The 25083-nt window shown below is 39.3% G+C and overlaps 1 protein-coding gene across 2 annotated transcripts in view; it reads right to left on the bottom strand.

The window, feature by feature from the left end:
* Pde5a (phosphodiesterase 5A) overlaps nt 1-25083 on the bottom strand; it is a 118294-nt gene that overhangs the window by 43140 nt on the left and 50071 nt on the right. For both annotated transcript variants that reach the window (XM_090356640.1, XM_090356642.1), the window contains exons 4-9: nt 22695-22766; nt 19637-19726; nt 18482-18619; nt 14570-14637; nt 10298-10406; nt 8742-8829 (exon numbers count right to left, since the gene is read on the bottom strand). In XM_090356640.1, the coding sequence (XP_090212766.1) occupies nt 8742-8829; nt 10298-10406; nt 14570-14637; nt 18482-18619; nt 19637-19726; nt 22695-22766 (565 nt within the window). The remainder of the gene's footprint in view (nt 1-8741; nt 8830-10297; nt 10407-14569; nt 14638-18481; nt 18620-19636; nt 19727-22694; nt 22767-25083) is intronic.

Raw genomic sequence — 25083 nt, 5'->3', positions numbered from 1 at the left:
AGGTTCAAAGAGTCCTAAATCTACATTGCTCGTGTCAAAAAAAAAAAAATCCTAGAGTGCTATTTTCTTTCAGAGTAGGTTGTGAATTTTAGATAGCTGAATCCCCAAAGACAATTTGTCCTTTGGAAACTAATTGGATTTTTGTTCCCAAGCCAAGAGTACAATTTTGATGTACATTAGCATTATGGGTCACACAGGCTTGCCTTTCCTTACTGAGAAATCAGCAGTAGAAAACACAAAAGAAAAATAAATAAATAAAGGCAATTCTAAACCCAATGGGATACAGAAAGCAAGCAATTCATGTGAGAAGTCTCAAAGCTCATCTAACACAGAAGCATCTAGAAGAATCAGATCTACAGACAAGTTTGGAGCCTGCAGAGACATAAAATAATTGAGTTTAGAAAGGAAAGCAGATGAATATCCTAATCTCCCAAGGCCTGGCCTCTTTCTTTTCGAGAGTCAAGTGTATAGTTGGGGGAAAATGGAAGTTAAATGAATGCTTAGGTAAATCTTTATTGATCTGGCTGCTCTGTGGAATTCTAAGCCTCATGGTGTGCCCATGAGAAATCAAGCCATTATGTTGGTCTTAGGGTTTGAACTCAGGGCGTGGCTGTTGTTTCTGAGTTTCTTTTGCTCCAGGCTAGTACTGCCAATTGAGTCACAGCTCCACTTCGAATTTTTTGTGGGAATGGTTTATTGGAGATAGTCTCATGGACTTTAGTGCCCAGGCTAGCTTTGAACCTTGATTCTCAGATCTCAGCTTCCTGAGTAGCTAAGATTATAGGCCTGAGAGTCCCCAGTGCCCTGAGGAAACTGGTTCTTAAAATGAGATGCATCATTTGTAAAATCCACCCAAGTCTGCACATATGGGCCAAAAATTCAATCCCAGACAAGCCCAGCTCATAGAGTTCCCGAGCCCCTCTCCTTAAGGACTATACCACGTATGGCTCCAATGGCATCTTGCTTGTCCACACCTTGGCTTTCTCTGCTGCCCAGTGTCCTCCTGTCTCCCAGGCCACTTCCACATCTTCCTCATGATGAACCCATGGGCTCGTCCCATCTCCCAGGCCAGGCCTTTATCTGCTCTATATTCCTTCCCTTCTTGTGCGTGCCAGTATTGGGGCTTGAACTTAGGGCCTCAGGCTCTTACTTGACATTTTTGCTTGACTACAGCTATACCACTTGAGCCACAGTTCCATTTCCAGTTTTTGGCTAGTTACCTGGAGTTAAGAGACTCATGGGCTTTCCTGCCCTGGTGGGCTTTGGACTGTGACCCTCATACATCAGCTTCCTGAGCAGCTAGGATTACAGGTGTGAGTCACCAACAGCTGGTCCTCTTTGCCCTTTTAATGTAGGCATCTGGTGGGTCACAATGGAATTTGACTTCTGTTTGTCTTTACAGACCACAAGTATTTTGGAATTAGCAATTTAAATGTTTTTCCCCCTTTCCAGATCTATTTCCTCAGTTAATAAACTTCCTGGCAGACAGCAGGAACTCACAAATTAAAAAAGAGCTAGTGAAAAAAAAATTCAGGACTGCCTCTCTAACTCAAACTACTTTCCCATGAAGATTACAATCTCTTCTCCTATTTTTCCTGGAACACAGAAGACTTTTATACAGTCTGCGATGACACATGACTACATATTAATGTTATCACCACTGGCTTGTAATTCCCCCTTCATTTAAAACACTAGAAAACGATCCAAACTAGCCTCTTCTCTCTACATTTTAAAGTTTGTCTACTTTAGACAGTAAAGCCATCTACATGCATTTTTCCCTCTGCAGAGCGCTGCAAGAACTATTTTTCTTTTGCTATCCCATTATCCAGGAACATTTCAAAGACAACAAATGAATTTGAACACTGCCAGGAACACTCATGCACTCACTAGCAGTCAGCAGTCATTATCTCAAAAACGCACATCCCAGGACAGTAAAAGACAAGGGTTGTGTCCTTTAACCTTTGTGAATCTCCAGTTATAACTACAGAACTGTTTATATAGGGATCTGGCTATCTCGCCAAATCCCACGTTCTCAAGGCATTGTGATACTCACGCTGTCTTTCTCCTGTCACAGTGGATTTGCCTTTCTGTTTTCACTCAAGTTATCTGACTTCTATATGTGGGCCACTTTTCATAAACAAGGCCTTAAAATTGCTTCATTAGGGTCTAGTCTAGTATAAGAAGTATAACAGGCCCTGGGGCTGTGAGTTTCAGACAATCTATGTCTCCAGTCTACTTCAGTCAAAACTGGTGAATGAATACGTGAAGAGTTATTAGCCTGGTCACTGGTGGTTCAAAGCCAGCTTGAGAAGACCAATCCAGGATACTCTTATTCTAATTAACCAGCAAAACAACAACAACAGAACAAAAAACCTTGGAAGTGGATACGTGGCTCTCATGTGAGTAGAAAAAGCTAAGCAAGACCACAGTACTACCATTAAAAAAAGAGTAAGAAAAAAATCATTTGAAGCACATGTTGGGTGTTCAAATAGTGAGGGTCTAAATAACGATCATATTTCAGCACAGAACAGATAAAAGATGTGTTATGATACCTCAGTATAGAGATATAGAAATCAGGAGGCTGGGAGTTTGGCCTGGTGATAGAGTGCTTGCCTAGCATGCACAAAAGACCTGGGTTTGATTCCTCGGTAACATATACATAGAGAAAAACAGAAATGGCGCTATGGCTCAAGTGGTAGAGCCCTAATCTTAAGAAAGCTCAAGTACAGTGCCCAGGCCTTGAGTTCAAGCCTGAGAAATGGCAAAAAAAAAAAAAAGAGAGAGAGAGAAAAGAAAAAAAAATAGTATCAGGTTCTGGCCCAGTGTCAGTGGCTCACACCTGTAATCCCAGCTACTCAGGAAGCTGAGTTCTCAGAAGCTAAATCTGAATCAGCAAAGGCAGGAAAGCCTATGAGACTCTTACCTCCTGTTAGCTACCAAAAAGCTAAGTGGTAGAATGCCATCCTTGAGTAAAAAAGCTATGGGACAGTGCTAAAGTCCTGAGTTCAAGTCCCAGGGCTAATGTGCACATACACACATGAGCATTCACAAACAGAATAAGACAAATACCAGAATCTGAAACTGAGCAAGAAAAGGGGTTCTGAAGAAAAGTTATCTATTTCAGCTTACAGTTAAACTTTCCTTGGAATGGTGAAGACATAGTACATGTATCCAACATTCATAACATGATTCAAGATGCATTGTACTCACACACTGACAATGAATTGAAACCCCATTGGATAGCTACTACAAATTAATGAAAAGATAATGTAAAAAAGAAACAAAGCCAGGCATCAGTGGCTCACACTTGTGATCTGAGGATCACACTTCAAAGCCAGACCAGGCAGGAAAGTCCATGAAACTTTTACTTCCAATGAACCACAAGCAAACAATAAAAGAAGGAGGAGGTATAAGGTAAAGCTGTGGATCAAGTGATAGAACGCCAGCTTTGAGCAAAAAAAAAAAAAAAGCTTAGGGACAGCACACACACACACACACACACACACAGAGGAAAAAAAGAAATGAATATAATGTCAACAGTCATAACTATAATAATACAAGTATTTTTCCTCCGTTTTTAGAGTATATAAAATGGGATCATTCAAGGAACAGCATTTACTCATAAAGCGATGAAATATTCTTTAATATATACAATGACACAATTATGCATTCTAGATTTGTGTACTTACTTTTGTCTTTTAAAAAATCAATCTAGTGCTGACAGGCATATTCTACTATTAATTATGTTATTTTGACCATACTTTAAATTCAGACAAGACAATTCAATATCTGCTAACTAATTCTATATCCTCTAGAAATAAGCACTGATTTTTTTATTTTATTTTTTTTGGCCAGGCAGGGGCTTGGACTCAGAGCCTGAGCAAGCACTGTTCTTTCTTACACTTCCCTCAAGGTTAGCGCTCTACCACTTGAGTCACAGTACTACTTCCAGCTTTTTCTGTGTATGTAGCACCAAGGAATCGAACCTTCATGTATGCTAGGTAAGCACTTTACCACTAGGACATGCTCTTGGCCCAAGCACTGATTTTTAAAACATTGTTTAAATGTTAATGTGAAAGTTAATAAATTTTTTTTTATCAATTCTCCCATCTGACAAAGGTATGTATTAGAATTGCTAGAAACCTTTTCCAGCAGAGTTTATATCTAAAAAAGCAGTCTCTTAATTATTTAGAAAATATCAGTCCAGCACTGGTGGCTTCTGCCTATAATCTTAGCTACTCAGGAGGCTGAGATCTGAGGAGGGTGGTTTGAAGCCAGCCTGGCCAGGAAAGTTTGTGAGACTCTTACCTCCAATAAATCAGAGAAAAAGCTGGAAGCAGTACTGTGGCTCAAATGGTAGAGCACTATCCTTGAACAAAGAGGCCCTAAGTTGAAGCCCCTTAGGGATAGGTCCTAAGTTCAAGTCTCAGGACTGCCCCCCCAAAAAAAAACCCCAAAACAAAAAATAAACAAACAAAAAACAACAACAAAAAATTTGTGTAAGACTTTCAGTCGTTAAGTACAATTTTCTCTCAGAGATAGTAAAAATTGCCAGCCATTTATGTCTTATTACTATGATAAATGAGTTTTTGCATTATTATCTCTAATACATTTATGTTGGCAAACATTAAGCTATTTTCCCCTAAAACCTTGATAACTAAGCATTTTTGTCAAGTCTCTTGGGGTTTTCCATTAAACAGATCATATGTCATTTTATTTTCTCCTTTTCTATGATTCTATTTCATCTTCTCTTCTCTAGTTTGGTTAGAATTTCCTCTTTGTAAGTTTTCTTAAACCACTTTACATATAACTTTCTTTTTTTTCCTTTATATATTTTTATTGTAATTAATAAAAGGGTTACATGATATTTGCCAGATAGAAGGTGCATTAATTCACATACATTGATACCCTTTCACGTGTCTTGGTACCCATTACCCTCCCCCCACCCTACATATAACTTTCTCAATGACTTCTAAGGAAAAATAAAGTCAACTTTCTAATGAATTCCATTTTCTTTATTCTTTTTCTTTCTTTTGGTGGAACTAGAGATTAAACCCTGGTTTCTCCAACATGCTAGGCTTGGTTACATATGCAGGATATTATTTAGACTATTGCTAAGTTTCCTACGCTAGCCTTGAACTTGGAATCATTCTGCCTCAGCTTCCCTGTTGCTGAGATGTACAGGTGCCAACACACACATAGCTGATTTACAATGTGAAAATATCATGGAAAAATGGAAACAAGTAACTACAGTGGACTGGGTTGAGATCAGGAGAGGTGGGGGAAAATGGCAGAAAGCTGACTTTATACTACTAAACTACTTAAGTGGAGATGTTACAAAGATACTGTCTGGGTTTTTGTTTGTTTTGTTTTTTTTGTGAGGCTTTAAATCTGGGCCTGGGTGCTGTTCATGAGCTCTTCAGATCAAGGCTACTGCTCTCCCCCTTGTGCCACAGCGCCACTTCTGGAGATAAGAGTCTCAGGGGACTTTTGTGCCTGGGCTGACCTTGAACCACGATCCTCAGCTTTCAGCCTCCTGAGTAGCTAGCATTACAGGCGTAAGCCATCACGCCCAGCAGCTGTCTGGGTTTTCTTTGAGTAGTTCATAGGATTAATTTCTACAAAATGTGCCCTGGAATTAATCTAGAAAATGGACATTAAAATTGCTGGTGAATATAAAATGGGAAAAAGTCCTGTTTAGCCTGATGAATGGGGGGAGAGACATGATTAAAATAAATGAATGCTGACTTAGAACCATTTTTCCTTGATAGCACTGGAAGCAAAGTCATGGAAACAATGTGTCAGGCAGAGGCCTAAGACAACACGTGTTGAAATCAAACAATAGCCCAGGGAATAAATTAGATGATCCAACAAGCCCTGTACTGGTCTAATGGCTATAATTTCATCTAAATGTCAGTAATGAGAAAAAATGAGGGGGAAGGAAGATTACAAAAAAACACATGGGCTCAGCCCATCTTTGCACACATGGGGATTTTTCTATTAGAATTACATAATTGCGGAATCTTCTCTGTGACAGGCCAGACAAATTATCCACAAGCCATGATATTTTCCATGCTGCATCTGTGGGTATGCAAGTATAACCCAGAGTTCAAATTCCTAGTTTTGTCACACTTATAAAAGATCATGGGAGCACTAGAAATTGTCCTACTTCTATTGGAATTCAACTTAAGCACCTCCCCACTCCCTCAATCTCACCATGGAAATCAGGTTTTCGTTTTGATATTTACAGAGCATATGTAATTATAATGTTATATTAGAGTATATGTAATTATTATATTACAGAGTATATGTAATTGTTATTTACAGAGTCCATAGAGTAGTATTAAGGCTTGAATTCAGGCCTTCAGCTCTGTTCCTGAGCTTTTTCACTTGACCACTTAAGTCACAGCTCCATTTCTGGCTTTTTGCTGGTTAACTGGACATAAAGTCTCACAGATTTTCCTACCCACAGTGGTTTCAAACCAAGATCCTCAGATCTTAGCCTCCTCAACGAGTAACAAGGATTACAGACATGAGCCACCCACATCTGGACACTGTTTTTGTTTTTTTGTTTTTTGCAAAAACTTTGGCTTACCTTTTCTTTGGTTGGTTGTGGGACTTGAATTCTGCTTTTGTTTCTTTTTCTTTTTTTTCCAGTCCTGGGCTTGAGCTCAGGGCCTGAACACTGTCTTTGGGCATTCTCAAGGCTAGAGCTCTACCACTTGAGTCACAGCAACACTTCTGGCTTCTTCTATGTATGTGGTACCAAGGAATCGAACCCTGGTCTTCGTGAATGCTAGGCAAGCACTCTACCACTAGGCCAAACTTCCTGCCCTGGGACTTGAACTCTGGACCTGGGTGTTGTTTGGCTTATTTTTGGCTCTGTTATCATGCAGGGTGACACAAAACATATGCCCAAAGAAATAAGAGTATGTCAAATGTTCTTCCATATTTTATTCATGTATTATTCTTTGCAGTGATAGGAATAAGCCCCAGGCTCTTGTGTAAGCTACCCCTGGGTTATATCCCCAGCCCCACACATCATTTTTTGTTGTTCACTTGTTTTAAAACCTGAGCAGTCCATAGAATGTGAATTTTGAGATCTGAAAGATTATTGATAAGCTGTACAAGGTGTGCAATGTACCCACAATAATTTCCATTGATTAAGGGAAGTGAAGCCCAGCAGCCTGCTGGGAATTTCCTCCCAGTAGGGGTGGGATAGGGAGGTGGGGGAGGAACCGAAGGGGATCTCAGCTCAGCATTTCTCCTACCACTCTCATTTACCACAGGTATAAAGCAATGGCTGAATGTTCAGGATCACTTCCCCCAGTCACTGTCCATTGCCAGTGATGACTGCAAAGAGACCCCGCTGAGAAAAAGTGCCCTACTTGCTATAGCAAGTTGCCATTCTGTCTTCCCTTATTAGCAAATACCACATCTGGAATTCAAGTTCACATTTTTTCAGATATCAAAGGCATCTTTACATTCATGTGAAAAAGTGATTAAGAAGTATGACATAATTGAGCTTTCCCATTGACCCCTTAGGTTACAATTTTTATTTTTTTGCCAGTCCTGGGACTTGAACTCAGGGTCTGGGTGCTATCCCTGAGCTTCTTTTTGCTCAAGGCTAGTGCTCTACCACTTGAGCCACATGTCCAACCATCTGCACATTAGGAAAAGAGCCCTGCTTTGAAGGCACTTTCAACACTTACAGATCTTTTTGTTTGTTTTCATGAACACATATATATACACACATACAAATATATAATTTGTTGGTCATGAAGGCTGCAGGACCTCAGCATTGTTCCTGAGCTACTTCTCTGAAGGCTGGAGCTCTATCACTTTGAGCCATAGCTCTACTTAGGGTTAACTGGAGATAAGATTCTCATGGACTTTCCTGCTCAGATTGTCTTTGAACTTTGATCCTCAGATCTCAACTGCTTGAATAGCTAGGATTACAGATGTGACCCACCAGTATCTAGCTGGGAAGGGGTGGGAGGAGAGAAAGGAGGACAAAAACATGAGAAGGGGTATTAATGTGTGAGAAGTAATGCACCCACGACCTTTAAAAAAGTTTAATCTTCAAAAGAAATTTATACTTCCTTTCTCTCAGGGTCTTGGGAGAATATTAAAGTTCAGTCCACCTTCTCAGTGTCAATGGTGAAGAAATAGCATAGAAAGCCTTTGTCCCTAATATAGCCTATAACTGCAAGAATTAAAATATTGGTGAAATGAAACATCACTCCATTTTTAAAAGCGATTTTCCATAACTTTCCCAGAATATAAGAGTTGCAGGGTGGCAATTTCCTCTTTGCTTTCTGATTTATCCCAAGTGCTTAAAACAGTAGTCAGTACTTATTGAATCAATATGTAAATATAATCTACAATGTGAACTTTCTACTGAAACCAATGAAAAGCAGGAAGTAAGGTTCTAAGAAAATATACATTAACATCTAGATATCACTAATTTCATCTACAAACTTTCAACCACGCCACTGGGAGGAAATGCTGATGATAATGGGCTATAATAATTGAAAAAGTACATGACAGATAATAAAATATTAGACACAAATGTCTATTCACATTTATCAACATAAAATAATTTCCAAATTCTTGTATTGCTCCTATTTTTCTCTTCTTTTTTTTTCCTCCCTGAACATTTGATTCTTTAAATGTATCCGGAAAAGAAAGAAGCAGCTGGAAATACGATTTTGCAAACAAGATCATGCACAAAGTTTTACCTATGACTTTATTCTTCTTTCCATTCTTTATAGGTGTGCAAAGCAAACTTCGAATGCACTGCTGGTTTACACTTCCTGTAGTTTCATTCTAAACAAAAACAAAACAAAACAAAAAACCCCACAAATGATAAAGATTGATTTTTTCTCATTAGATGTTATTGTACTGATATAGAACATTTGAAATCACAAATACATCAATTGTGTGCTGGTACAGTGGCTTGGATGAAGTGGCTTTTGTGCTTTTGCTTGGCTTTTCTGCCCATAGTTGGTACTGGAACCACATACCAGGGCTGACAATTTTCTGATTAATTGGAGATAAGAGTCTTTTAAACTTTTCTATCCTGGGTGGCTTCCAACCTTGATCCTCAGATTTCAGCCTCCTGAGGAGCTAAGATTACAGATGTGAGCCACTAAAACCTGGCTATATTCATGTTTTAGAAGCTGGAGACAAAACTGAAACATTAAACAAAATGTACAAATTGGAATGAAGTTTGCAGAAATAAGCAATAAGTTTTTCCAAAGAATAAGCACTATAGCCCACTAAAAAAAAGAAAAATATTCAGGTTTCCAACAATATTAAGCAAAATATTTCTTGGATATCTGTCATCTGAGCAAAGTAGGCATCCCCATTTAGTAAATAAGCAGTTCCTGGAAGAACTGTACCATTCGTGAAGCTACACACCAACCCATCACTTGTGCGTGTGTGTGTGTGTGTGTGTGTGTGTGTGTGTGTGTGTGTGTGTGTGTCTGTGTGGTGTAAGTGTATGATCCAGACCTGGATCTGGAACTCCAAGGCTGGTACTGTACTTGAGCTTTTGTGCTTAAGGCTAGTGTTCTACCACTTAAGCCATAGCTCCACAGCGTTTTGGTAGTTAATTGGAAATAAGAGTCTCACATGCTCATGCCCAAACTGGCTTTGAATTACAGTCCTCTGATCTCAGCCTCCTGAGCAGCTAGGGTGACAGCCACCTGGTCAGTCTTTATTATTACATAACACTGAGCCCAATGCCCATCCTACTAAGGCTGAAATAAAATACCCCAGATATACAAGTCAAAGAAGCAGGGAAGCTGCCCCAAAGATCAAAGCTTTTTTTTTCCCCCTGAAGTGAAATGAGAAAAAATATAGAATTGAGTTTTCAAGGTCTGAGGAGCAGATCTTCATTGTCTGCATGTTCCCACAGAACTATCTATGGTAGACTGCCAGCGACATAAATTCAAACCAGAGGGCACTTCATTTTGCAGATAAATTCAAGAACTTGAGCAGCACGCCCTAAGAAGTACCATTAACAATGGGTAGGTAATAGTTCCTTCAAAATTAATATAGAGAAGTTCATTAATACACACACAGACACACACAAACTAAACTAGAAGGAAGTACAGAGAAAACCCAATGGAATGTAATGAGCTATTTTATTCTCCCTTGTCAATGCAGGAAAGGCACAGAGAAAGCTAATGAGCCAGCTCCAGGGCCAGGCTCCCCTCTGGAGAGCAGCTGTAATGAGAGGTCTGCTGGGGAAAGAGCCTCCAAGCTTCCAGTCTCAAATTGGGTTACTTACTGTCCAGGGAAAGCGAGTGTCCTTGCTGACATCGGGGATGTTAAGTGGTTCCATGGTGTTTTTGACATATTGGGCATACATATAATTGATTTTGCTTGCGTCTCGCTCCCTGTGGGAAGAGGGAAAACCAGATATGAGTCCCTTCTGTGCTTCTGAGAAAGCATCAGCAAACAGAATTTCTAAAAAATTGGAATAATCAAGAACAAGTACTAACTAGTACAGATATATATATAATCCAGTCTTGAAAGATTAATCCTATGTATTTATCATTTTATAATTAAAATTAAAAAGTTAACAGTATGAATTGAGGGCACTAAAATATCTTTGTTTCAAAATAAAGAGTTACACGAACTGCACAAATCACCTTCATTTCTTCCTTCTCATTGGGTGGCTCACTTTCTGAATGGTAGCCCAGAAAATTAAAAGCTTCCAGCCACAGTCATTTTAGGAACTGTTTGGCAGTAACTCAACTTCAAGAGTCCACTATACTTTATCCCACTTAGGGTATAAGTCTAATGTTCACCTCGTTTTACACTTAACAAGTTTTACACTTCACAAGTTTTAAGTTAATGTTAAGTTTTACACTTAACATTCAACACTGTGGGAAGTAAATCATATCAAGCTGTAAAAAAGATAATTATCTGGTGCACAGGTTAGAAAAATTCTCAAGGAAAGATCACTTACAACTGATAAAAACTACCTATAAGGCGTGATTTATGGCTGTAGGCCACTGACTCGTGTTGTTAATCCTAGAAACTCACGAGGCTGAGATGTGTGAGGTGTGCGGTTCAAAGGCAGCTCGAGTAGCAAAGTCTGATACTTCCATCTCCAATGAACTAGCTAACAGATGAGAATAGAACTGTGGCTTAAGTGGTAGAGTGCCAGCGTTAAGGGAAAAAGCTCAAGTCCCAGTACTGGCATGTGCGCATGCACACACACACACACACACACACACACACACACACACACACACACAATTTACTCCCCCACACCATTTCATTACCCACCCATACTACATCTCATGGAAAAGCCTGGACTGGAAAATTGTTCAATAATGAAAAGCAGAGGGCACTATGCTCTATTATAGATCAGTTTTGGAAACCTAAGGAACAGGACCTATCCATATCAGGCCCCCCACTCTTTCTCAAAAGATTTAACTTACTGAACTTTTCAGGTCAGTGTTTACAAAATTAAAGCAGTTATACAATCTTTATTAGAAATTAAGTTTAATGACATTTTATTGTATGACTAATTTTACTGCAGCAGTCAAAACAAAGGTTGACTTTCAAATACCTAGTCAACACAAGGCATTAATACAAAATGATTTTATTAGTATGAAATCAACTCATAAATCAGTAAAAATTAGTCATTTTTAAAATAGTCACACTACTATAAAATTAAAATATTTTTATACTTGGACTTGGAATGATGAAAGAAAAAGAACATAACTTCATTTAGTCTATACAGAAGAATGTGACTTTCAGTAGAAACTAGTTGTCTTTGCTTTTGTTGTGTTAAAAAAAAAGTCTGTTCACCAGTAGAGGTCACTATAACACAAAGTCCTCACTGCGGTTTTTCACTACCACCAAAAGACAGAAAACCTGGTTTTTAAATTTTTGTGCCAGTAATTGCATACAGAGATTCTACCCTTAAATACTTCTTTGTAAACTTGACATTTTAAATATGATGTAAAAAATCAGTTAATAAAATCTTTTAATAAAAAAATATCAGAAGACCTGGTTTAATTTATAATAAAAATAGGAAGTGGTAGGGCAGTAGCCTTGACCTGAAGAGCTTAGGGACAGCCCCCAGGCCCAGAGTTTAAGCACCACAACTGACAAAAATAATAATAATTCATAATAAAAATAAAAAGCCAATGCATAAAATATAACTATATTCATACAACTATATACTTGCACAAACAGTAAACTTGTCATCTTACACTTTTAGTGAATATTATAAAAATTTTTCTATTGCCTCATGGTATAAAGGTAAATATGTATAGAGAAAAATAGACAAGTATACATATATATGAACTACAGATATACAAATATATATATATATATATATACACATGGACTATACAAATCACATTCATTTTTTCCATCTCATTGGGTAGCTCTCTGAATGGTAGTCCAGAAAATTAAAAGTGTCCTGCCACCAGGAAATACAGCATGTTAGGACCTACATGGCAGTAACTCAACTTCAAGGGTCTCACTTAGGGTACAAGTCATATATATTCCACTTTATCCCACTTAGGGTACAAGTCATATATATTCCACTTTATGAACTCAGGGTACAAGTCATATATATTCCACTTTATCCCACTTAGGGTACAAGTCATATATATTCCACTTTATCCCACTTAGGATACAAGTCATATATAAATATATATATACACACACATACATATATTACATACATGTAGATGTTTATATGTAGTAACCAAAAATCAGGGAGGGGGGAAATAAGGGTAGGTGCAAGTAGATCATGCCTGTAATCTCTGTAGACTGAGATCTGAGGATCAAGGTTTGAAGCCAACCTTAGCAGACAAATATAGGAGATTCTCGTCTATAATTAACTAGCAAAAAGGTGGAAGTGGAGGTGTGGCTCCAGTGGCAGAGCACCAGGCTGAGTGAAAAAGCTAAACGAGAGCATGAGGCCCTAAGTTTGAATTCCAGTACCTGCAAATGCCCCTGTTCTTTCCCCCCCCCTCTCTCTCTGTCTCTCTCTGTCTCTCTCTCTCTCTCTCTCTCTCTCTCTCTGTCTCTGTCTCTCTCTCTCTCTCTCTCTGTCTCTGTCTCTCTCTCTCTCTCTCTCTCTCTCTCTCTCTCTCTCTCTCTTTCACACACACACACACACACACACACACACACACACACAGCAACATGATGGGGAAAGAAGAGCAACAGATGGCATGAGACTGACTGAACACATTGTCAACGAGGATAGGGATGTAACAATGAAACCTTCCTCTGCACAACAAACATAAGCAATGAAAACAAACAAAATGAAGATGCTATAGTAGTAATGGTGCTCCATTTCTCTGGTAGAATGTCCTATAGTTGAGATGTGCATAGAGGTTATTTACCAGTCACTCTCTAAGTCCACTATGCTGGAAAATGTCTCCAACTTCAATATCAAAAGTACATTTAATATTCTATTTCTACAGGAAGCTTGGCAATATGTCATAAATACTTAGGGGTAAGTTGGTTTTTAAGAAAGGGCTGAATAATATTAATAGCACTACATCCAATAATTTCTGAGGTTTATATTTCTCTTTAAGTCAACAATACTATAATACTGTGTGTGTGTGTGTGTGTGTGTGTGTGTGTGTGTGTGTGTGTGTGTGTGGGTGTGTGACTTATTGGGGCTTGCATTCTAGGCTTTGAATTCTCCCTTGGCTTTTTTACTCAAAGCTGGCACTCTATCACTTGAGGCACACCTCCAATTTCCAGCTTTGTGTTAGTTAAATGGAGTCACACAGAGACTCACAGGTTTTCCTTCCGAGGGTGATTTTGAACCTCAATCCATAATCTCAGCCTCCTTAGTACCTGAGATTACAGTCGTGAGTCACTAGTGTCAGGAACCATATTAATTTTTTTTGCTGCAGGTAAATGGAGAACTATGAATATGGTAGTTTACTTTTAATCTCTTTCAACATTCTTCAAAGAAACAGAAACTGAGACTAGCATCGCATCCTCCATTATGTAAGTATGCTTTACATATAGATACAGATATATAAAGTTGCCCACAGTGAAATGAACACACATGTAAAACAATGAAAATAATTGAAGAGAACTAGACTTCAATGTGGCTTGATCCTCACCATCTGGGAATATTCTTGGTATGTGGATATGATCAAAACTGTACCTAAATCTTCATGGGAGATCCAGTCTCTCTATCAGGAGAGACTGGCAGAAAAGTTTGCTCAGCAGTCTATAATGAGTTCCAGGAGGGGTCAAATATGCAAATGAAAACTGCAATGAAAAGCTACAGTACTTGTGAGTCTTAAATGAACTATACCACACCAAGACCTGCTCTATATAATTAATGTAACATGATTTACTATGAAAAATAATCTCTGGAAGGTCAAGTGGAAAAACTTCTTGAAACTTTTACATCAAATTTTATTTTGAAAAATAAAATCATTCATGGCTGGGGGGGTAGGCTGTGATTTTTACCACTCATCTATTAATCCCATAATCATACATCTGTTTAGCCAGTGTAATTTATGATAAAGATAGGATGAAGACAGAGAAGTTTCTTTACCTTGTTAAATTGTCTGATGATTTTTCTAATTCCTCACACTCCATATGGAACACACTAGAAAAAGAATCCTAGAATACAGAGACAAGAATGAGAATTAACTTTGACAAGGTAATAAAAACTTCATGCACCCACATACATGTCAGAAAATTGACAAAAGACACCACTTCCTGTAATCAATCTTTTTTTTTTTTTTTTGGAGGCTTGAACTTTGGGCTTGGGCACTGTTCCTGAGCCTCTGCCTTTTTTGTGTCCAAGACTAGTGCACTGCCACTTGAGCCACAGCACCACTTCTAGCCTTTTTTGATTAGTTTATAGGCGATAAAGAGTCTCATGGACTTTCTTGACTTTGAACTGTAATCCTCAGATCTCAGCCTCCTGAGTAGCTAGGATTACAGGCTTGAGCCATCAGAACCCGACCCTGTAATCTATTTTTACTGCCTCTCTAACAACCTGACCCAATATTCATTTCATAAGATCCTCAAAGCTTATTTCTAGTATTAGAGATTTTCATATATTATTTCTTATTTTACTTGAAAATATAGTTTGAGTACTACCTGGCTTATTCTTTTTCTTACCAAGTATTCATCTAGTGCCTTAAAATTGTGTATTTGTTTAAAACACTCATGGTTGGGCAATTATTTATTTGTACATGTTGGGGTTTGAATTAAGGGCTTGGATGCTGCCCTTGAGCTTTTGTGCTCAAGGATAGTGCTCTACCACTTGAGCCATACTTCTACTTCTGATCTTTTGTTGGATAATGGGAAATAAGAGTCTCTCAGATTTATCTATCCAGGCTTGCTGCTTCAAACCAGGATCCTCAGATCTCAGCTTAATGACAGGTACAAGCCTGTATATGGGCTTTTTAACATATATATATATTAATTATTGCTATTAAGCCCATGATATCCTCTTCAAGAATCATTATTTCAATAATACTTCATGAGATTATTAAAGGTATGTAAAGACTTTATTGACACAGAGGCACACTTCTGGAACTACACTGAAAAGCAAAATACATATTTGCAGACAGACTCTATTGACAACCAAAAAAGAACTGGAATGAAACAGAAAGAAGACAATGCTTGTGTGTGTGTGTGTGTGTGTGTGTGTGTGTGTGTGTGTGTGTGTGCGCGTGTATTATTATTATTTTTTTTTTGCCAGTCCTAGGACTTGAAATCAAGGCCTTGGCACTGTCCTTCAGCTTTCCAAATGCTAGTAGTCTACTGCTTGAGTCACAGCACCACTTCACTTTCAGCTTTTTCTGTGTATGTGGTACTGAGCAAACAAATCCAGGGCTTTGTGCATGCTAGGCAAGCACTCTTCCACTAGGCTACACTCCAATCCCCTACTTACATAATTTTGAAATGGAAGAATTAAGTGCATTTTGGAAAGGTTTTCCTTTCTATTTTATCTATCTATCTATCTATCTATCTATCTATCTATCTATCTATCTATCTGAAATCAGGACATGGAGCCTAACAGGCTGGAGCTCAACCACTTGAGCCATGCCTCCAACCCTGCTTTTTGCTGGACAGGGTGTCTTTCATACTTTTCTGTCTGAGCTGACCCTGAACTGCAACTATAATCCTCCAACTCTCAATCTCCTCCTAAGTAGCTAGGATTACCGGCATGAGCCACTGGTGCATTCAGATTTTTTTTTTGATCATCAAATAATTATAATATAAATCATCTAATTCCCTTTCCAAACCCCCAAACCTGACTTGTGTAAAAGTGAGCAAAATATATCCATAGTCATACTACTGAGTTGTGGTTCAAAGGACCACTGTTCCAAATCAGTTTGCCACCATGGTATTAGCCTGTAGCAGCTGGCACTGAATGTTAATTGAAGTGATATTTAAGTTGTTTTTAAAGGAGTGTTATATGTATAACTTTCGAAAATTAAATGCTAAGGAGTAGGTCACAGAGGAAAAATGATAAGTTGGCATATTGCATTAATGAATTCTGACCTGAACTTTAAAAGGTTAGCAGCTATCTTGTAATCATCTCCTACTAAGCATTTTGTAACAGATAAGGAAAAAAAAATAATGAAATAATACCTATGAAAATACTGATTATCTTTTTTAGCACAGTGAATTCGCATTTTTCAAATCTCATTAATGAACATTTTGTATTGATGAACACATCCCTCTTGATACACATAACTATTCAGAAGGGATGCAGTCTGAATGTTTCCATTAAAGACTCTTCCTGTTAGGTACACCAGAAGCTCTCCCAGGGAGGCTGGAATGTGGAGGACTGTGGCTAGAAGTCAATCATGAGCAGAAAACTCTTTAAGACTTTCACCAACTAACCAGCAATTCAATTTTCTCCTCTCTCTCTCTGTTTCTCTCTCTCTCACACACACACCAACTAAACTACTAACTACCTTTAATATTCAAGCTTGCCCTCAGAACACCAATTCTAATATCATATGCATTATAACTGATGTTTTTATTCAAAACTAAAGGCCAAGCATGGAAGTGCTTGCCTGTAAATCTAGCAATGGAGGTAGAGAATCTCATGATTGAGGTTGGCCTGGACTTCTTAGCAAATGGGAGGCCGGGCTATAAAACAGACAGTACCGCAAGGCGGGTCAGCCCCCAGCCATCAGCCTAGTCTAAATGAAAAAGAAATAAACACACACTTAAGAGAGTAGTCCAGAAGTGATGCCCCATATGTTCTCATATGTTCTAAGATTGCATCAAGAAAACCTGCCTTATACAAGAGGTCTGCCTCTAACGGCAAACAACTCCAGAAAGCTGGCCAGTCTGTAAGTGACCAGCAATGGAGAAGAACCCTCAACCTCTCTTCACACACCAGGCACATTTCCTCACACTATCAATCAACAGACTGAAGTCTGCCAAGTGGAATCATGGATGGCTTCCATATAGCCAAAGGATATGGGACTTACAAATGACATTAGTAACAACCTCAACTGGGGTATGCATCCTACCAAACTATTCTCTCTCCCTCGTGTGTGTGTGTGCGTGTGTGTGCGCACGCGCGTGCGCGCGTGAGCTTGCCGGTCCTGGGGCTTAAACTCAGTGCCTGAGCACTGTCCTTGAGCTTTCTCAAGGATAGCGCTCTACCACTTGAGCTACAGCACCACTTCTGCCTTTTTCTGAGTATGTGGTACTGAGGAATTGAACCCAGGGCTCCATACATACTAGGCAAACACTCTATCACAAAGCCATGCTCCGGGCCTCTCTCTAAAGTTTTTTTTTTTTCACTCAAGGCTAGCGCTCTACCACTTGAGTCATAGCTCTATTTAATAGTTTTTTAATTAAAGATCAGAGTCTCCTGCTCAGGCTGGTTTCAAACCTTGATCCTTAGTCCTTAGCCTTCTGAGTAGCTATGATTTACAGGCATGAGCCACTAGTATCCAGCTTTTTTTTTGCCAGTCCTGGACTTGGGCTCAGGGCCTGAGCACTGTCCCTGGATTTTTCTCAAGGCTGGGGCTCTACCACTTGAGCCATAGCACCACTTTTGGCTTTTTGCTACGGATGTGGTACCGAGGAAACCGAACCCAGGTCTTCGTGCATGCTAGCCAAGCACTTTAACCACTAGGCCAAACTCCCGGCCCCGCCCAGCTTTTTTTTATACCCAATGTACTCAGATGGGCCTCCACCCTATCTGCCAACCTGGGACCTGGGTACTATGTGCAGTGTTAATGTGTGTCCCCATCAATGCAGGTTATTTGTGGACAGAAGCAGTGCACAGATTTCCATGGATCCTATGGAGCTGGTATTCCAATCTGCTTTACATAAATCTACATATGCACATATGCACATGGGGTGGAGGGGGGGGGGGCGAGGAATTGATTCTGAGGCCAACCTAAGGTTTCAATGCTGTCCTTTGAGCCATAGGAGTTTCTGCCTTTCTGAAACTGACAAAGTCACATTGGCTACTCACACAACAGTCTTCATCCACTATGAAAATAGTGCACTTCTGTACTTGCATGAAAGAGATAATGGTGGCTGCTATTTTCTTCAAGATTACTTCTAAGGATTGCTGTTCTTCAAAGATTAAGCTAGCCAGGTCAAGCAGCACCTACACAAGAAAGAGGAGTGACAGCTCTATTCAGTAATTTGGTCATTACCTAAGCCACACATTGATCTGCAGGGGTTCCAGAGTGTTTATAAATAATCTAACCAGCTACCACCAACTCTGTACAGAATTATTTATTAGGTTTCTTTGTGCTTACTAAGACAATTCTCTACCGACTGTAGCTAAGATCACAGATTCTCAGGCCAGAGCCATCTGCTTTTATTTTTTAAAATGTATTTATAATTTTTTTAATCTTATGGTGTGCCAACAGTAAGTTGAATTCTGGACTTTGAGCTCTTGCTTAACTTTTTCACTTAAAGTTGGTGTTCTATCACTGGAACCCCAGCTGCATACATGGCTTTTTCCTAGTTTACTAGAGATCAGAATCTCCTAGACTTTTTTGTCCAGGCTGGCTTTGAACCATAATCTTTAACTCTCAGCTTTCTGAGTAGTCAGGATTACAGGTGTGAGCCACCAGTGCCTGGCTGTATTCATTTTAGAAGTATCCAAAACAAAGCTGATAAAGTCCATCATGGTCATAGAAGATTATGTGTGAAATCAATGTAAGCAATCTACAATAACCTGGCAAAAACTGTGCTGGGAAGCGATAGCAGGGAAAGAGAACGGATGAGAATAGTAGGAAAGCCAAATGTTTATCAGGTAAAGCATAGATCTGAGAGTGATGTCTACAGTTGACAAGAGCAGGGATTGAATACAGCACTTGGTTTCTCAAGCACACCTCAACTAGTAACTTAGAACAATGCAATGATGATACAAGTAGACAAAAGGCAGAGGCAAGTATGGAACTATAAATCAGATCCTCTGCCTCCAGTCAAGAATAACACTGAACTGTGATGAAGCAAACTGTGTAAGATGGCTGAATGCAGAAAGAAAGAGCTACAATATTCAGAGACTGAATCTGTTCTAGTTGAAAGTTTAATCACGTGCATTCAAGACTCAGATAAAAACAGTATTTTTTTTAAAGTACAACCATCCTCTCTCTTTGGTAATCCACCTCACCTGATTTCTCTTGTTCTCCAACAGGGATGTCTCATAGAGCTGTGCGTTATGAAGGACAATTCCACAAAATGCCAAATAGGCAGCGAAGTCCTGGAGAACAGAAAAGACAAGACCCAAATTAGAATCGTGGATGAGAGCCTTTGATACCAGCATCCTGGAGTAGAAGCAGGAGGACCAAAGTTCAGAGCCAACCTGGGATACCATGAGTTCAAGACCAGCCTAAGCTGCACTGTGATACTCTGTATCACAAACAAATAAACAAAACACAAGAACTGGGGTTTTATTGTAGTTCAGTGGCAAAACACTTGCTCATTCTGTGCAAAATCCTGGGCTCTACCTCATGAGTAAATAAATAAATGAGCTGGAATTGGGGCTGTGGCTCCAGGGGTAGGGCGGTAGCCTTGAGCTGAAGCGCTCTAGGACAGTGCCAAGACCCAGCGTTCAAGCCCCACAACTGACAATAAATAAATAAGCTGTCTACAGAAAACATTCTAGTAGTATTTTCTAACACATGGAATGCACTCAAAAATATTTACAGTTGCAATAAATATGAAGAGCCAAATGGAGAGGCTTGTTCTAACAATAATTGGGCCCTGAGATTGTGCACACCTGTAATCCCAGCAATCGGGAGGCAAAGGCAGTTTGGTGTTTGATCGTACCACAGTGCAAGTGTGAAGTAAGTCAGGACCATATTAAGTTCTAAGCCAGCCTAGGCTAAATTGTGAGATATTGCTATCTATCTATCTATCTATCTATCTATCTATCTATCTATCTATCTATGTATCTATCTACATATCTACATATATATTTATGTGTAATAGAAAAAGTGGAAACCAGTTATTACCTACATGGATCATCTATCACTGTTAGTTAACTAATAGTGCTAGCTAACACAATAGCTTTATGTCACATCAGGAAAATTTTCTTTTTCTTTTTGGGACTTGAACTCAGGGTCTTGTGCTCTTGGTTAGCATTACTGGTGTTTTTACACTTGAGCTATACCTATACTTCTAGCTTTTTGTTGGTTATTTAGAGATAAAAGTCCCATGGACGTTCCCTCCCTAGGTTGGCTTCAAACCACGATTCTCACATCTCAGCCTCTTGAGCAGCTGGGATTACAGACGTGAGCCCAGGCACCTGACAGAAATTTAATAGCAGCAAAATAAGAACGACAGCCACTAAGATGAAGCTCTCTTTTTATGCTGCAAAATTACAATTTGCTTTATGCAAAATTTGGTTTCATCTTTACAACTCAGGTTTATGCTGGGATTGTATAAAATACTGTAAGTTATTACAGTAGCAAAAGAGACCATACACACTGGTTGAGAGTATATTGGCAATAACATCAAGTTAAATATCATATAAAGCTGAAAATATCAGTTAAAAATTTTTTAATCCTAAATTAAAAGTTTTTAAACAGGGGTCTATCACCCTTATAGGGTGATACGTCTTCAATAATTCTGGTGATGGATCAAAATACATATTTAATTGTGATTCTTTTTTCTCTTTTTCTTTCTTTTTTATACTAGTACTTCAAGTCAGATCTTCATGCTCTTGCTTGGCTTTACTGGCTCAAGGGTGGCATTCTATCACTTGAGCCTCACCTCTACTTTCTAAGTGGTACCCTTGACCCACAGCTATCTATAGCTGTATTTTACCAGACTGTGATACACAGCTTATAAATTGCAAATTGGCTTAACAGTGCTTTCCCGTAGCAGATATAAATATAGTAATGAACACAATTCAATCTAAGCACTGTTTTCTAATCAGAAGACTGGCTGTGCTTTACTCTGATTTTAAAGGGTCCTTGTGGCCAGGTGGTGTGGCATATACCTGTTATCCCACCACTGAGATGGGAGACTGAACCTGTAATCCTAGCTTCTCAGGAGGCTAAGATCTGAGGATCACAGTTCAAAGCCAACCTGAGCAGGAAAATCTATGATACTCGAGTCTCTAATAAATCACCAAAAAGCTGGAAGTAGGGCTGTGGTAGTGCACTAGACTTAAGTGACAAAGCTCAGTAACAGTGCACCGAGTTCAAGCCCCAGGACTGGCAAAAATAAAAACAAACAAACAATTAAAAAAAAAACCTATCTCATTTGAACATCTTCCAAATTCAAAAGCTCTTTCTAATGTTCATAGGATCAACCTAAACAGCAATGGCCTTAGAATAGAAGAAACACAGTGAGCTGTGATTCATATTCAATCAGAGAAATAATAAAAACCTGCAGACAGTGTGCAGTAATCGGCAGGTTTGAGGGTGTGCTTATGAGGAACCTGTCCCTACTTCCAAGGTGGAAGAGGGGCCTAATAAAATAACATTGTTTCTGAAGCGAAATTCACACCATCCATCCAAAATTCATGCCTTGGCGCCCCAGTGTCTGTGTGCAAAGCTTATAAAACACTGGGAAATTTAGTTCATGGAGAGGAAATTCCAGTTTATAGCCAATGTGCAGTGCTGAGCTTGCGTGTCAGGATTTTTACTCAAGGTTGAACCTCTGTTCTAGCAGTGAAGATAGGTAAATGACAGTGAAAAAATCTCAACAGAGACCTTCGATGTGGCCCTAATATGTGCATAGCCTGGAAAACGGGGGTCCCTTGAAGCCCCAGGGATGGGATTGAGGAGGGGCAACACTGACCAAAGAGCTCAACACTTCCAACTCAAACCAATACAATACCAAGCCAAAGCTACACTTTTTTTTTTCTTTAGTTCTGAGGCTTAAACTCAAGGCCTTTTTTTTTTTGCTCAAGGATCGTGTTCTACCATTTGAACCGTATTTCCACTTGCAGCTCTTTGGTTGTCAATTGGAGATCACAATCTCACAGTCTATCAGGACTGGCTTCGAACCACGATCTTCAGATCTCAGCCTACTACTGAGTTGCAAGGATCACAGGTATGAGCCAATGGAGCCCCAAAAAGGTCCACTTTTGAACACAGTACTTTTTAAAACTTTATCGTGTTTCTTGATCAATGGAACAGCATACTATAGATGGCCATGTACAATACAAAGAAAGCAATCTTTCTAAATTGGTACAATGCCAAACTCAGGCTTGCTACCTTTTCGTCTTTCTCAGTGAACGTCCCACCATTTCCTGATTTCTTGTTGATGGCTTGGGCGACGCCAACGACCTGGAATAAAGAGAGAAACATGAGACATTTTCCCATCGCTGAGAATTATGAATATAGATTGTACGAAGTGCAGGTGTTTAGCTTAGAGGATATTCTACACAAAGACAGGAAACAAGGACAGAATACTTCAGAAGCCAATCAAGGTGTGAATCACCGACTACAGTCTTCTTTTGGCCTTTTTGAAAAATTGTCTTTAAGTATTTGTTCAAAGGAGTTGCCATTCAATAAAACAGTTTATTAATACAATATTGCTCCTTTCCATCACTCTTCTCCATCTCTACCAAACTCACCCATCTCGAGTTTCCCGGTTCTATTTGTCACATATGTACATTGAATATTGTAATAATGATGACAGTCTTCTTTTTCCTAATGAAACTATTAATGTAGCTGGGCACTGGTGGCTCATGCCTGTCACCTTACCTACTCAGGGGCTGAGATCAGAGGACTGCGGTTCGAAACTAGCCCAGGCAGAAAAACTGATGAGACTCTCATCAGTTACCACCAGAACCATCAATTAACCACCAGAACACTGGGAGTGGAGCTCAAAATTGTACAGTGCCAGCATTGAGCAGAAAAAACAAAACAAGAGCTTAAAGACTTGAGTCCAAACACCAGTACCAGCACACACACAAACACAATTAAAAGAGTATTTAGGGGGCCCGGAGTTTGGCTTGGTGGTAGAGTGCTTGCCTAGCATGCACGAAGACCCGGGTTCGATTCCTCGGCACCACATACATAGCAAAAAGCTGGAAGTGGTGCTGAGGCTCAAGTGGTTAAAAAAAAAGGTATTTAGGTGGAAGGCTCAGCTTTTGCTTTTCCAGCTCATCCTTATTCCTTTGATATAAATGATATAAAGTTCCTTTCACAGAGAAGACATCATTCTTTTTTTTTCTTTATTTTGCTTGTCCTGGGGCTTGAACTCAGGGCCTGGGCACTGTCCTTGGACACTTTTTGCTCAAGAATAGTGCTCTGCCACTTGAGCTACAGTGCCACTTCCAGCCTTTTCTGAGTATGTACTAAAGAATCAAACCCAGGGCTTTGTGTGTGCTAGGCAAGCATTTTACCACTAGGCTACACTGCTGGTTGAGGATACATTCTTGTCTAATGTTTTCTGGCCTTCTCAACATCTGTTTTCAATTTCTTTTGTAGGATCAGGAGACTTTTTTGTTCTTAAAGAGCTGTGTGTTTGTATGTGTGTGGGGTGGGGTGGTTGTGACATTTCCACATATGCATACAATGTACACAATCACCCTTACCTGCTCCATCACTCTCCTTTAGTTCTCACCCCCTTCTTTTTTTCCATATATTTTTTATTGTAATTAATAGAAGGGTTACATTTATATTCACCAGATAGAAGTGCATTACTTCACATACCTTGATACCCTTTCTCATGTCTTGGTCCCCATTTCCCTCCCCCCACCCCCACCCCTCATCTTGTTTTCCCTCCTTCCCTATCCAATTTCAATTAACCAAATACACATTTATCCAATATATCAGATAACAAAGTGAGATACTGTAAAAATATAAGATAACCAAGGGACAGCAAAAGAGATGAGAGATAACAGTACATTAAGGACAACAATCACTCATTATATGGCTTTTGTTTTTGTATCCTAGAGGTCCTTTCATTTAGCGTCCTTCTATATGGCCTTATGTATCTAGGTTTTGCTCTATTGTAAATCTCTGCTGGGAGAGCCCAAGGTTTCTACTGATTATGACAAATGAGGGAAACCATTGAGCCTATATTCCTTTGGGTCTGGCTTATTTCACTTAATATGATTTTTTTCTAAGTCTTTCCATTTCCTTACAAATGGGGCAATGTCATTCTTTCTGACAGCAGCATAGAATTCCATTGTGTACAAATACCACAACTTGTTGATTCACTCATCAAGTGAGGGACATCTAGGTTGGTTCCATATCTTTGCTATGGTAAACAGTGCTGCATTGAACATTGTTGTGCTGGTGGATTTAGTATGTCCTTGTTTCTGGATGATTGGGTAAATGCCAAGTAGTGGAATTGCTGGGTCATAGGGGAGTTCTATGTTTAGTCTTTTGAGGCACTGCCACACTGCTTTCCATAGTGGTTGAATGAGTTTGCACTCCCACCAACAGTGTAATAGTGATCCCTCCTGGCCACATCCCCTCCAGCATCTGCTGTCATTCGTTTTCCTGATCCTGGCCATTCTAACTGGAGTGAGGTGGAATCTTAGAGTTGTTTTGATTTGCATTTCTTTTATGACCAGAGATGTTGAGCATTTCTTCATGTGTCTATAGGCCATTTTTGTTTCTTCTTCAGAGAAGATTCTCTTTAAGTCTT

Source organism: Megascapheus bottae, chromosome 23, assembly GCF_031878675.1.
Source record: "Megascapheus bottae isolate mThoBot1 chromosome 23, mThoBot2.hap1, whole genome shotgun sequence".
Classification (NCBI taxonomy): domain Eukaryota; kingdom Metazoa; phylum Chordata; class Mammalia; order Rodentia; family Geomyidae; genus Megascapheus; species Megascapheus bottae.
The sequence above is the reverse complement of the archived record's forward strand: the minus strand, read 5'-3'. Positions and strand labels throughout refer to the sequence as shown.